This window comes from Pelophylax lessonae, assembly GCF_965119305.1.
Source record: "Pelophylax lessonae genome assembly, chromosome: 4".
In the NCBI taxonomy this organism is placed as follows: domain Eukaryota; kingdom Metazoa; phylum Chordata; class Amphibia; order Anura; family Ranidae; genus Pelophylax; species Pelophylax lessonae.
Window position 1 is genome coordinate 568009705 of NC_138771.1, and position 12776 is coordinate 568022480.

General features: G+C 43.1%; 1 protein-coding gene across 1 annotated transcript in view; it reads left to right on the forward strand.

The window, feature by feature from the left end:
- The window catches only part of PPP3CC (protein phosphatase 3 catalytic subunit gamma), a 151414-nt gene extending 143943 nt beyond the window's left edge, over nucleotides 1-7471 (forward strand). Inside the window, exons 12-14 of the mRNA XM_082255785.1 lie at nucleotides 514-611; nucleotides 3506-3526; nucleotides 6658-7471. Coding sequence (XP_082111911.1) covers nucleotides 514-611; nucleotides 3506-3526; nucleotides 6658-6812 — 274 coding nt within the window. The 3' untranslated portion in view covers nucleotides 6813-7471. The remainder of the gene's footprint in view (nucleotides 1-513; nucleotides 612-3505; nucleotides 3527-6657) is intronic.
- The last annotated feature ends 5305 nt before the right edge of the window (nucleotides 7472-12776 follow it).

The window sequence follows — 12776 nt, forward strand, 5'->3', positions numbered from 1 at the left end:
ATAACACCAAATTTAACACACCTGGTCCCCATTCACACCTGAGACCTTGTCACATGACATTGGGAGGAAAAATGGCTAAATGGGCCCAATTTGGACATTTTCACTTAGGGTGTACTTACTTTTTGTTGCCAGCAGTTTAGACATGGCTGTGGCTGTGTGTTGAGCTATTTTGAGAGGACAGCAAATTTACACTGTTATACAAGCTGTACACTCACTACTTTACATTGTAGCAAAGTGTAATTTCTTCAGAGTGTTGTCACATGAAAAGATATATATATATATATATAATATTTACAAAAATGTGAGGGGTGTACTCATTTTTTGTGAGATACTGCATCTCTTCCACCTACAATTAAACTTTTTGAAAAAGCAATGCTCTCAGAAGTGTTAGATCCTGTTGTAAGGGTGGAAACCTTTTACTTCTAATTCTCTGGGGCCATTTACACATTCAGAACAATGTGTGTTTGTAACAAATGGTATCTCTAGTCTGACTTTTTCCCTTCTATTCAACAGGGAGGAGAGTGAGAGTGTGCTGACACTGAAAGGACTGACACCCACAGGAACACTACCCCAAGGGGTCCTGTCAGGTGGAAGACAGACCCTGGAAAGTGGTAAGAAATGAACTTGAGCAAAGGAAGTCTTATATTCTGAAATGTTGGCTGGAGGGAGATTCCTGTATAGACCTGGCACCGTCCCCTAAAGGAGTAAAAAGTACAAAATGTGTTCCAGGTCTCAAGAGAAGAAAGTCTTCTCTTGAGACCTGGAACACACTTTGTACCTGAAGTCTTATATTCTATTCCATAGAGAAGCACAGGGTTCAGGAAAACATGCACTATATTGTCAAAAGTATTGGGACACCTGCCTTTACACACACATGAACTTTAATGGCATCCCAGTCTTGGGCCTCGTACACACGATCAGATTATCAAATGATCTGTCGTCCATTTTTTGTTGCATGCTAGTCTCATGTTGAAAGTGAAGAGGTTACTTTCATACGAAAATTCCCGTATGACAATCCTACTTCAGAAGTGATGTCATGTGTCGAATTGTTTTGCATGTGTTCTTTCGTTTCTGAGCATGCCTATTCTTGCTCTTAAGATTTTTTTCAGATGAAAACTGTACTAATTAAGCGAAAATAGGACGTTGTGTTGACGTACGATAAAAATTTTATAGCCTGCACATCCAGTTTTTGTCGTCCGAAAATCAAATCGGCTGTCGAAAGCACTATACTAACAATCCGAAAATCGGCATATCATTCATCGTACGAAATTTTCCTTCCGATTTTCTTATCATGTGTACGGGCCTTTAGTCTTTAGGGTTCAATATTGAGTTGGCCCACCCTTTACCGCTATAACAGCTTTAACTCTTCTAGGAAGGCTGTCCACAAGGTTTAGGAGTGTGTCTATGGGAATGTTTAAACAAAAGGAGAGGCACCTCTTAAGTGTAGACTATAAACTTTATCACACAATAGAACAAATAGTAAATCACATAGAGTAGGTATGGATGACCATAATAAGTAGAACAGTCACATAAATCATCCGGTTGGTGTGTGGTCATCCGCTGACACGGCAACACCGTGCAAACTGCTCCCCGCTGTTCACTGTAGGGCCGGCCGTGTGGTGGATGGAAATCCAAAGCGAGGCTTGGAAAGCAGAAGGTCAAGTGGCGTGGGTGTATGACGTCACCAGGGTGCAACGCGTTTCCGAGCGTGCGTGCTGCGAGTAGTACGTCAGCCGCGCTCCTTCATAGCAACATACAGAGACTGGTCCTATACTGTATTTTTTTTACACCACTAGGGGGAGGTGCTCATTTACCAACATATATAGCAAAGAAATCAGTATACAAGGGCTGGAAATATGGGATACTTGTGAGACACACAATACAGAGTGTGCAAATTGTTAAAATAAACAAAATCCTTAACGTACACAAATTATATCAGTCTTGTTTCTGAAGTGATTTGATGTCTTCTGTGGCACAGCTTCAGGTCTATACAGCGATACTGGTGCAACTCCAGCTATGGAGAAAAGAGGCACTGGGCTGTCCGATAGACATTTCATTATTGCTCGATCTGCCAAAAACAGGCACATTAGGCCACTGCCATGCCTGTGGGCACCTTAGCAGTCCAGGAGCCAGTTATATCTAGGTGTCAGTGAAATTGTTTTAGTGAATTATGTAATTTGACGATATTGAGTATATTGGTATTTTTTTTGTAGCATTGTCTTTTCAAATTTGCCGCACTGGGATAACACAGAAATGGTTAATTAGGCTTGCTTTTAAAAAGCCTTTTCTTATATTATAACAATACCTTTCTCCAGGGGCTTTCTGTACTATGTAATAAAGAATTGTACAGAGACTCTTTGTTCCCATCCACTCATCATACATGTCTGAGCAATGAGTAGTTGCAGGTGGAATTTTTTGGTGTGTTGCATTGTACAGCTCATGTCTTTAAGCTGCAAAAATCTCTTTATCTTAACTATATAGTACTTTTATTCTTAGAAAGTGAGTTGTATGCAGATTATCTTAAGGTGACTGTACACTGTAGCAGCCCCTAAAGCGTACTTGTATAACCCCGCCCTATCTTTGAGACGCTATTCAATTTTTTTTTTCTGTGAAGCTTCTATGAAGCGCTGACAGTGTGTAGTAGCTTGTTTGTAATGTTGACTTTGGACACTGGATCCTGCATTAGGCACTCACCTTGCCATGTAGTACAATGTATCTAATTAGCAATAGGGTGCTATGCAGGTCATTACACTTGACCACCACTTTCTGGCTGTTGGTCTCTGCAGAGAGGAACAGCTTGTTCTCCATTACTGGCTGCATGAGTATTATACTGCTATGGATTGATGAATGGGGGCGGGAGCGGCTGGCCCAGGCTCTCAACAGCTTACTGGGAGGTTGGGCCAGGTGCCAGGCCAGGGTTCTATGTGGATCCCAACCATATGGCGTGATCTTTCCTCAACCTGGACCTGCTCTGTGACATCAGCCAGTGATGAAAATTGGTCACAGAATGAACTGCACTCCTGTGATCCACAGGAGAAGTACAGACAAATGAGCTTTGGTTGTACTTCTCCTTTAAGCATATGTATAAGTTGGCAGCTCTTTCTTGTAAAGAGTCCTCCTTCTTTTTTGTTTTGGACAAGGTGGTTTTGAGACAGACTGTCCTTCCTACCGAAGGTGATCCCTTTGTTTCACCTCAATGAAGATATTCTTCTTCCTTCACTTTTTCCTGCCCCAAAACATGATCGGGAAATCATCCAAAATGAAATGAAATAGCTAAAAGGAATTGTATGTTAAGTTTGCAGTTTGTTTGTTGAATTTGTCTCTATTAGGAACTGTCTGTTCCTTGATAGACCCAGTCAGATTCTTTCTTGAGTCCTTTATTCAAATGTGGTACTGATTCTGGCTGATTGATGCAGGAATTTTCTGATACTTTGTTGGATGAGGGTCAGCATTATCTGCAATTTGGATTAAATGTATTGCTGTTCTTTTTGTGTTTATTTTACAGCCACAGTTGAAGCTCAGGAAGGTAAGAGACACCTATTTCTTATCTAAAGCTCCTGCAAAAAATGTTCTGTTTACTATCATTCATCCTGCAGTTAGAAGAACTGACACAAGGGGGTGCTGTAGTGTGTGAATTTTTTTAATGCCTTTAAAAAAAAAAAAAAGACCTAAGAGCTTACATAGTCCCTTCTGAAGATGCTAGCTGTGTGACCAGTACACTGACCAATTGGGTTGAGAAAGGTTTATCACTGACCTGGGACAAATGTGCAGATATTTTTATTTGCAAGCTTGTTTCAAACAGGAAATGGATACAGCAAATAAAAGCAAGAGGGTAAATATGACAGCTAGGAGACTAGCATGTGCAGAATGAGAAGTATCAATGACCGGTTCTGTGTTTAACCTAGAAAGGCATTGCCTTTTAAAGGAAACCTGTACTGAGGGAGTATGAAAGCGGCTTTTGATCTTTCCTTCTGAAAATGCTTGTTCCTTGGTTGTCATGATCCAAATTAATTCTATGCTTTCTGTTCAAGTGGAGCACATTAAAAACATATATAGAAGATGCAGCTGCTGATTTCCTTTTCAAAATGCATGTTAGAAGACTGTCTCTGACTTAAGTACTTTGAGACCCTGACTTCAAACAAGCATGTAGATTAGGATGTTGGAATAAAGTAAGCACTCTTGATACTGTTTCTAGTGGTCTCAGCAGCCTTGAGGTATGGGAGGCAGAACAAAGTCCTCTAAACCACAAAGTGAGGATGCTAAAGTGTACCTCAACCCAGCTCTTTCGTTAACATTAACTTTAAAACCATTAAAAAAAAAAAAAATTAGGGAAGGAAAAGAAGGAATTAATACTAATATTAATTAGTAGGGGTTAACTAAAGTTTTTAAGTAATTTTATTCTGCGATTTGTCCCTTTTTTTTAAAAAAAGGTCCTGGAATTGTTTTCCTGGTACAAAGCATTTTTATTTGGCACCACAAACTAAATTAAAATAACTGAGTTGTTAAAAACTAGTTTGTTTTCACTAAGAGAAAAAATAAGTAGTAGAGCCAAAGCTTTTTTGATCATCCTTCTCTTGTGGGTCACAGGAATTGCATATTGTTACATAGTTAGTCTGGTTGAAAAAAGACACACGTGTATCTAGTTCAACCAGTACACTTGCATGTGCTCTTCTGTGACCCAGAATCAGCTGATAGCAGGCTAAAGTCCACTGTCAGCTGATGGCACAGAGCTGATTCATGCTCTGGAAGGATCCCCACTATTTTATTGTAATTCACACCAGATACCTGATTTACACCTGGCTCCAGCTTTCAGCGCATGGTTGAGAGCTGAAGCCAGCTGCATCTGTCCTCTTTCCAGACCAGTGAGCGCTGAAGGGGCAGATCAGTGAGTGGTGGCTGACGGTTATAGCTTTCTGCTCAGAGCTGAGAAATGAGTCATCAGCGCTCATGTGATCACTCAGTTCTCAGTCTTGGAGCCGGCAGGGGACAGCTGCAGCATTACAATAATGCTGCAGCAGTAGAGGTGAGTATGTGTGGGGTTTTTTTTTTTTTTTTTGTAACCCCAAAGTAGCTTTCATTCATAAATAAATGCAGAACAGGACCTGAGCAGTGGATGGCTTTCACACTGACAGCAGGGTTCTGCTGGTTACACAGGAAGAACTGCGATCTCCCAGTGTAATCTTTGTCTGATTGTCAGCTGAGTCCTGCACAGTTCAGGACATGGCTGGGTGATGCAGAGGCAGGAGAGGCTTGCAACCCAGCTACACCAATCCCACCCCACCACCACAACGCTTAAGGCAGGTGCCTTTGCTTCGGCCTGGCCCTGTACTTGCCTGATGGGTAACTACAAGAAAGCATGGGTGTATCCTTTTTCACATTTCCCATACAGCCGACTAATTGGACGGTGAGGGATAGCAGCGGATCACTGCCTGTGCTCCTCTACCTTTCAGTATATTCAGTGTTAAGATGACGTGCTGTACATAGCAGCAACGCTCCAAATGCCTCTGAGTGCTGCCCTTCAGGCTGTAGAGGATTGCCAGATGCCTGTATAAAGGCCGATTCATTTACATGTTTTATGTAAAGTACATTTATTTGTAATGGATATCCAGCTAGACTAAGTGGTACATTTTAAACATTTACATGGTTTTATGCTTTAAGAAGGTCCACATCTGATACCTGTTATTTTGACAGATGTTGATCTCTGATCTGTGCATGTGGTTGTGTTGGCAATGGTACCAAATGTTGCAACAGCATTGCATGACAGAAACATAGGGAGGGTGAAATTTCTGTTGCTGGATTAACTCAATGGTAAGCTCAGGGATAAAATCGGCACCCCTCATGTGCATTCAAAGATAGAAGTGGGTGTCAGGAGGAACAAAGGGCTTCCTTTATCAATGGCCCTAAATATAGCAATGTCTGGGTTGCTCTTTGCATCCAGTTATCTTCTCTGTTTTTACAGCACACCTTGAAGGATCTTCTTGTTGTATATAACACAGGCAGTTGTTTTAGATAACCAGGGCTTAAAGGAAACCTGCACTGAGGGAACCTATCGCATTTTGCCTAAAGCAGCTGAACTGTCACTTTGATCCAGTGGCTTTTATACTTTAAAGTAGGCCGTAGATGATTAGATTTTCTTTCCTGCAACCCTGGGTTGCAGGAAAGAAAATCGCTTGAATTCCCCCATCAACACAGTCAGCGTTGATAGCTCTGCGAGACATATTCCCCTATCGTGTTCTCCCAGCGGGGGCAGAGCCATCCTGACCAGAAGAACACACAGTGATTACTGCCAACAGCTATAGCTGCTGGCAAAAAAAAATGCATGAAAAATCCAACAGCCTTGGTTGTATCCAAGTTGATTGATGGTTCGTATCTTGGCCGGTCCCTGCTGAACCGGACAAAATTCAAACCATCTATTGCTAGCTTTAATCTCCAATACAGATCAGACTTCACTGGCTGCATTCTCATTCCATGTAAGTGACACACAAAATATGAGGTATCCAGGCAACAACCGTTTTCAGAATGAGGGTTAGCAATCGTAGCATGCATAGTTTTTTGCTTCTTTTTTTTCCCCTTGCTGAAGGTGCTTCCCAAAGTTCTTCTATGTTTGTCATGTATACAGTATGAGATGTGTTCATCAGCAATCTTTTCTCCCCACAGCTGTCCGAGGCTTCTCTCCACAGCACAAGATCCGCAGCTTTGAAGAAGCCCGAGGTCTGGATCGGATCAATGAGCGCATGCCTCCACGCCGCCCCTCCTCCCAGGACATCAATCTGAACTCTACCGATAAGAACAGTAACAGAGGTCAGCAGTGACCCTCTGATTCTGTGCGCAATTCTCCCATCACCTCCACCGATAACGTGTGCTCGAGGGCGGGACTCTCAATCTAAGCAAAGGACACATATACACTGATCTACAATGCTCTACAATTTCTGACTCAATACTGATCCATACAAACTGACATACTGTATTCAAGGGCCCATCCTGGGATATTCATGTGTGCATACAGCTGTACACACTCATTGTTGATCCATGTAGCTATAAACAATAAACCCCCTATGGGTTATACATAAAGCTGTACACTCTCATTGCTGATCTGTACAGCTGTACACACAAATTCCAATGGTTTATTTGTATGGCTTTACACACTTTGTTGATCCTTACGGATGTTCACACCTACCCCTGTGGGTTTTCCATATGGTTGCGCACACACAAATTCCTATGGGTTATCTGTATAGCTGTGCACACTTATTTCTGATTCCCACAGCTGTACACACAACCCCATATGGGTTATCTATATAGCTGTACACACTCATTGCTGATTCCTACAGTTGTACTCATACCTGGCTCTAAACTGTCACTGCTGATCCCTACTGCTGTGCACAAACATACAAGGCTCTGTGTTGCTGTTTACACACAGGGGATCTCTAGGACCTGTACTGTGTATGTATACATGTACACTGACTTTATAAACCAGGACTCTTAAATGGTGGGGTCCGTTATTGCTGTTCATACACACCCCCACACACACACCCACACATGCCATGCTGCCGTACACATGGGATTTGTACACTGCCATATACACAGAAAATCCCTAGCACTAGATGCACCAAGAATCTGCTGTGCATATGAACAAGATTCTTACTACTGTATGCACGTACCCCTACAGAGCATCTATATAGCTTTATCTATGGTAACTGTGCATGTTTACGTGTACACTGTGCCCATACTGCTATATACTATACTGCCATACACAATACATCTCTAGAATTGTCTACACCCATGACATTAACTGCTATTCACATAAATAGGACTACTACAACCCTGAAACCATGCACATGTTGCGGACGTGTACTACCTTACGCTGTGTGTACCACTCACTGCTCTGCACACATAGCCAGCCTATTACACACAGGGTCCATTCTGCTCCACATACATACGTATACAGGATCTATTCTGCTCCACTCGCATACCTATACAGGATCAGTTCTGCACCCCACACATACCTAATACAGGAACCATTCTGCACCACACACATACAGGTTCCATAGTGATCTGCACACAAACCTTTAGATACCATATATAAGTATACATGTGGGAAAACGAGGCCAACTAATATACAAGTATTTGTGCAAAAAGGGTCCAAAACATCATACCACAGATGTCTGCTGTAGAAACAGGGACATATGAATGCTGGGTTTACAGATGTACACAGACAGACTGACCTCTACACACACGCAGTTTGTTAAACACGAGTTGTGAGCACACACACACACACACACACACTGAAATGGTCTGTCCCGCAGTTTGTATTCTCTTTGTAAATGTCATTTGCGTTCTATATATATATATTTATACATGTGTAATATAAAAAAAACCCTGTTTTTTAATGTAGGGGTTGTTTGGCGGCTACAGCTTCAGTATTTACCATACTATAAGGGCCAGCTGTGTGGCTGCCCCCTCCGACCCAGCACAGAGCCACCTGCACTGCACCCAGAAACAGACCCGTCCACATGGGCTACTGCTGCATGGAACAAAAAAAGCGAACAGCAGATTTGGTGTTAATCAGGCTTCTGTGGTGATACATAGCTGCTGTCCATACCAACATTTCAGACTCGGAAAGAAAGAAGGCAGAATTCCATTATGATGGTATAAATTGAAGCCCTGACAAAAATATATTTCTCTTTCGTTCATTGACGGACACGGCTCCTGATTCTTCATAACCATTGGGTATACTGCCCCCTACAGGAGTAGGACACTAGGCAGGAAAAAGCTTGTCTACGCTTAAGGGCAGTCCCAGGGGTATACTCCCACTCTCAGCTATAGGCACTCTGTTTTTTTTCTACCTAGTCAGGAGTAAGGACCTAGTTCCTTGCAATTTTTTCTTTTTAAATGGAATTTAATCAAGGTCTCAAGACAAGGGATCAAAAGCTGCCACCAGAGGTCCCAAGAGGGCCTGGTCTGGCTAGCCATGAGTGGGCTCTTCCAGACCTGCGGACAAGGCTGCCTCTGCATGCAGGGGCGCCCTCACCCGTACCTGGGGTGGGGGGGACGTCTTCGCTGGTTTCTGGATCCATGGACCTCCCCTGGTACAGGAAAGTGGGTCCACAAAGGTATTCTGTCAGGCTACAGGATCAAGTTCAATCTTATCCTCTAGAAAGGTTCTTCCCTTCCAACCTGTACTTGTCCCCAGATTGCTTACGGGGTCTCTTTGGGGCAGTGCAAGACTTGTTACTCCAAGGGTGATTGTTCTGGTTCAGACTTCGGAACATTTTTAGGGGTTTTTACTAAAACCTCATTACAGTCCCCAGGAAGGAAGGCAAGGTACATCCAATTCTGGACCTCAAGGCGCTAAACTGCTTTGTGTGAGTACAGAAGTTCCGCATGGAGTCCATTCACACGGTAGTGCCGTCTCTACATCAGGGGGATGTCTGCTCGCTTATTTCGACATCAAGGACGTCTACCTGCACATTCTAATATGCGCCGGTTACCATCACTCCCTGCCTACGGCAAAACGGAGGAAGCATTTTCAGTTTGTTGTGTTGACCTTGGTCCTGCCTCCGCTCTTCAGGTCTTCATAAGAGTGTTTGCCCAGGGGCTGGCATTGTTTGCGTCAGTGGAGGATTGCGGTACTGGGGTACCTGGACGATCATCTTCTGCGAGCGGAGTATCCGACTGCTCTGGTGGCAAACTGGAGATTGCTTTGTGAACTCTGAGGGTATGGTTGGATTCTGAACCTTCAGGAGTCTGCTTTGGTTCTGTCCACAAAAACTGGACTATCAGGGTCTGACTCGGCCTCAGCCAGAGTGTTTCTTCCCCTGGAAAAACTCCAGACATTGCAGGAGGCAATTCAGCTTCTGTTCAGCAGACGGCCATACTCCCGGGCTTGCATGCGGGTGCTGGGCCTGATGGTGTCCACCCTCGAGGCGGTCTCTTTACACGGTTCCACACAAGATCACTGGTAAAATGGAACAGGATCCACGGTCTCTAGAGGGGGCTTTGTTCTCTGGCACTTCGAAAGGGAAAATCCTCCCTCCCCCCCCCCCCCCCCTGTACTGGACGGTTGATACCACGGATGCCAGCCTGTCCAGGTGGGAAGGCATCCTCAGCACAGACGTGCTCAGGGAGTTCAGACTGCCGATTTAATGTACTGGAACTCGGATCGATCAGACTTTATCTGGCTCATTGGACAGTTCGTCTTTAGGGGTGTACAGTACAAATTCATTCAGACAATGCCATGGCCGTGGTCTACCTTAATCATCAAGGGGGGCACAAGAAGTGTCCTGGCGGCTCAGTAAGTAATCAGCATTCTAAGGTGGGCTCACCGACTCATGCTATTGTGTACGTACCCCCCCCCCCCCCCCCGAACACACTGGTCAGCGTTTGCGTTGGCTGTGAGCGCTGTTCAGATGCCAATTGACTGCTGGTGTTTCAGCATGCTTGTTTGACAGAAGCTGGTCATGAGACCAGCTTCTGTCGGACAAGGAGTTGTACACACTGGCCGACAGTTTTTTTTTCTTATGATTTTCGGCCCATATTCCTTTCATACACTGCAGTATCCTCCTTCCATCATTCTCATCCTTTCTCCCTTAATTGCTTAATTTCTCCCTTAACTGCTAAAGCTGGCCATACACTGTCCAAACGCTGTTTAGGAATCCATCCAAATTCGCCCACAGCTTGAATTTCAGCTCATTCAGCAGGAATTGGCTAGAAATCTAGCAATGTATGGCAAACGTAAGACTTTAGAAAGAAACTACTAATTTTTGGGCATGTACAGCTGTATAAATGTGCTATAACAGCTACTACAGGGCAAAAAACAAATCTCTGCCTATAGAGTTATTTTAAATGTGAGATGCACAGAGTCCCATTCCAAAATGATTTGCTGTGTGTTTTATAAAATGTGACATTTCTATGATGAGCTTTAGTTTCATACTGTTGAGCGTGATTCTCTGTATCGGCAGCGTTCATAAGTAAGGTTAGAAAGTTTTAGTTCTCTACATTTTAATTTTTATTAATGCATTTCTTTCTGATTGAAGATTTTTAATGTACAGGTGAGATAACTGCATTATGCATTTTTTTTTTTTTTTAAAGATGCCGTGTGCAGCAAATAACAGCATTTATGATAATGAACATATGATCGGCTGCGTTCATACATGATTGCTAGTGATGTGCTTCTTTCATAACCGACAGAAGTACCATGTAATGATATGTATTCCTTGCTAGCCACACGTGGCTTTTCACACAGCTTCTATATGGGTCTGTAACCTCTTGTTACATGTTTCTGCAGCAGTCTCAAAGAAAGGATGGTGTGCATTTTGGCCTACCATTTTTTAACTCACCAGATAAGGATAGTCACAGAGGCAGGTACAAAAGCCAAAACTAAAGGCTGTGTTCCTCCTTATTGGGTTTCAGGGCAACATGTATCTTTTTTACTGGTGTATAACATTAAAGGAATACTGTCACAAGAGAATATGTAGGCTGCCATTTCAGGCTTCATCTGAAAATGCTAATAACCTGGCTGTGTCATGCTGCTCTTTTCACTTCTCCAGTGAGGTCCCACTCTGCATGCTTGTTCAAGGAACTGAAGCCATAGGATCAATATGCCAGTCAAGCAGTTAGCATCGTCAGAAGATGGACTCAGCAATGGCAGGCTGGGCTCATCACAGATTTTCTTCAGTTTTTGGAAAATATCCTGACAAAGTGCTGGTCTAAACTGCACCCTTGTGCCACCATACTTTCTGAGCCTGGTTTTCCCCACTTCTGCAGATGAAAGTAGCCCACCACTCAGAGCTTAGCCTGACCAGTAATATATGACAGCAAACAGACAAGCTGCCCTCCTTTGACTATGTACTGCACCTAATATCTACCATGCTGCCTGGGGTATGATTCTTCCTCCGCATAGGGCAACACCAGAGGAGCTCTGTAGACTGAACTCTGTCATGGGTGACACCTCACTTCAATTGCACTGCCGTGGGTGGCTCTGCTGTAACTGGGCAGCTCTGCATGCACAGAATGTACCGCTGGTGGAGAGGCGGCAGCGCATAGCTGGTCTCGCAAGCACTAATGGTTGCAACTAAGAAAATGTAATTTATTTTCATTCTTGAAGGGGGTCATAAAGAACCTCCCACACTCCTGTTTATCCCTGTACCTCCCCCTGTCAGGGCACATCCATTGTATTGGGGGGGGTCATTTTAGGGCTATCTACAGAGGAAACCTTTGTACTACAAGGGCTTTTGGTGACACAAAGTTGTAAAATTAATATGGCACTCAAATACTAGGATACCTATATTGTAAAGGAGAACTCCAGACTAGAATGCTATGTGCAGCCTAAAGCCAAAATTACGGGTACACATTTTTTCACTTACCTTTTTATCTTTTTTATTACTAATTTACAAAATAACATGGTTGTGATGTGTGGCTATAAACTCCTTTTCTTCTGGAACTTTGCTGAGATTGCAAGCCGTGGCTTGCTACAAGTTGATTTTCTAATACCAATAGTTGTGGTCAAAAGTAAAAAAAAAAAAAAAAAAAAGTCACACAGATTAGAATTTTAAAAATTTAGCACAATCAACTGATCAGATAGAAATGTGACAGCACTTCAAAGTAAACCTGTCAACCATTTTGAACTTTTATTGGTAAATTTCTACCTAAGAGTAGATGGAGCAAGGTGTTTGCTCTTTTCATATCTGCTGGAAAATGTGCGCCTCATATGAACTACCATCTCTTTATCATGGGAATCTGACTTCTGATTCCCAGTGAGAGCGGTAGTTGGTAGGGTG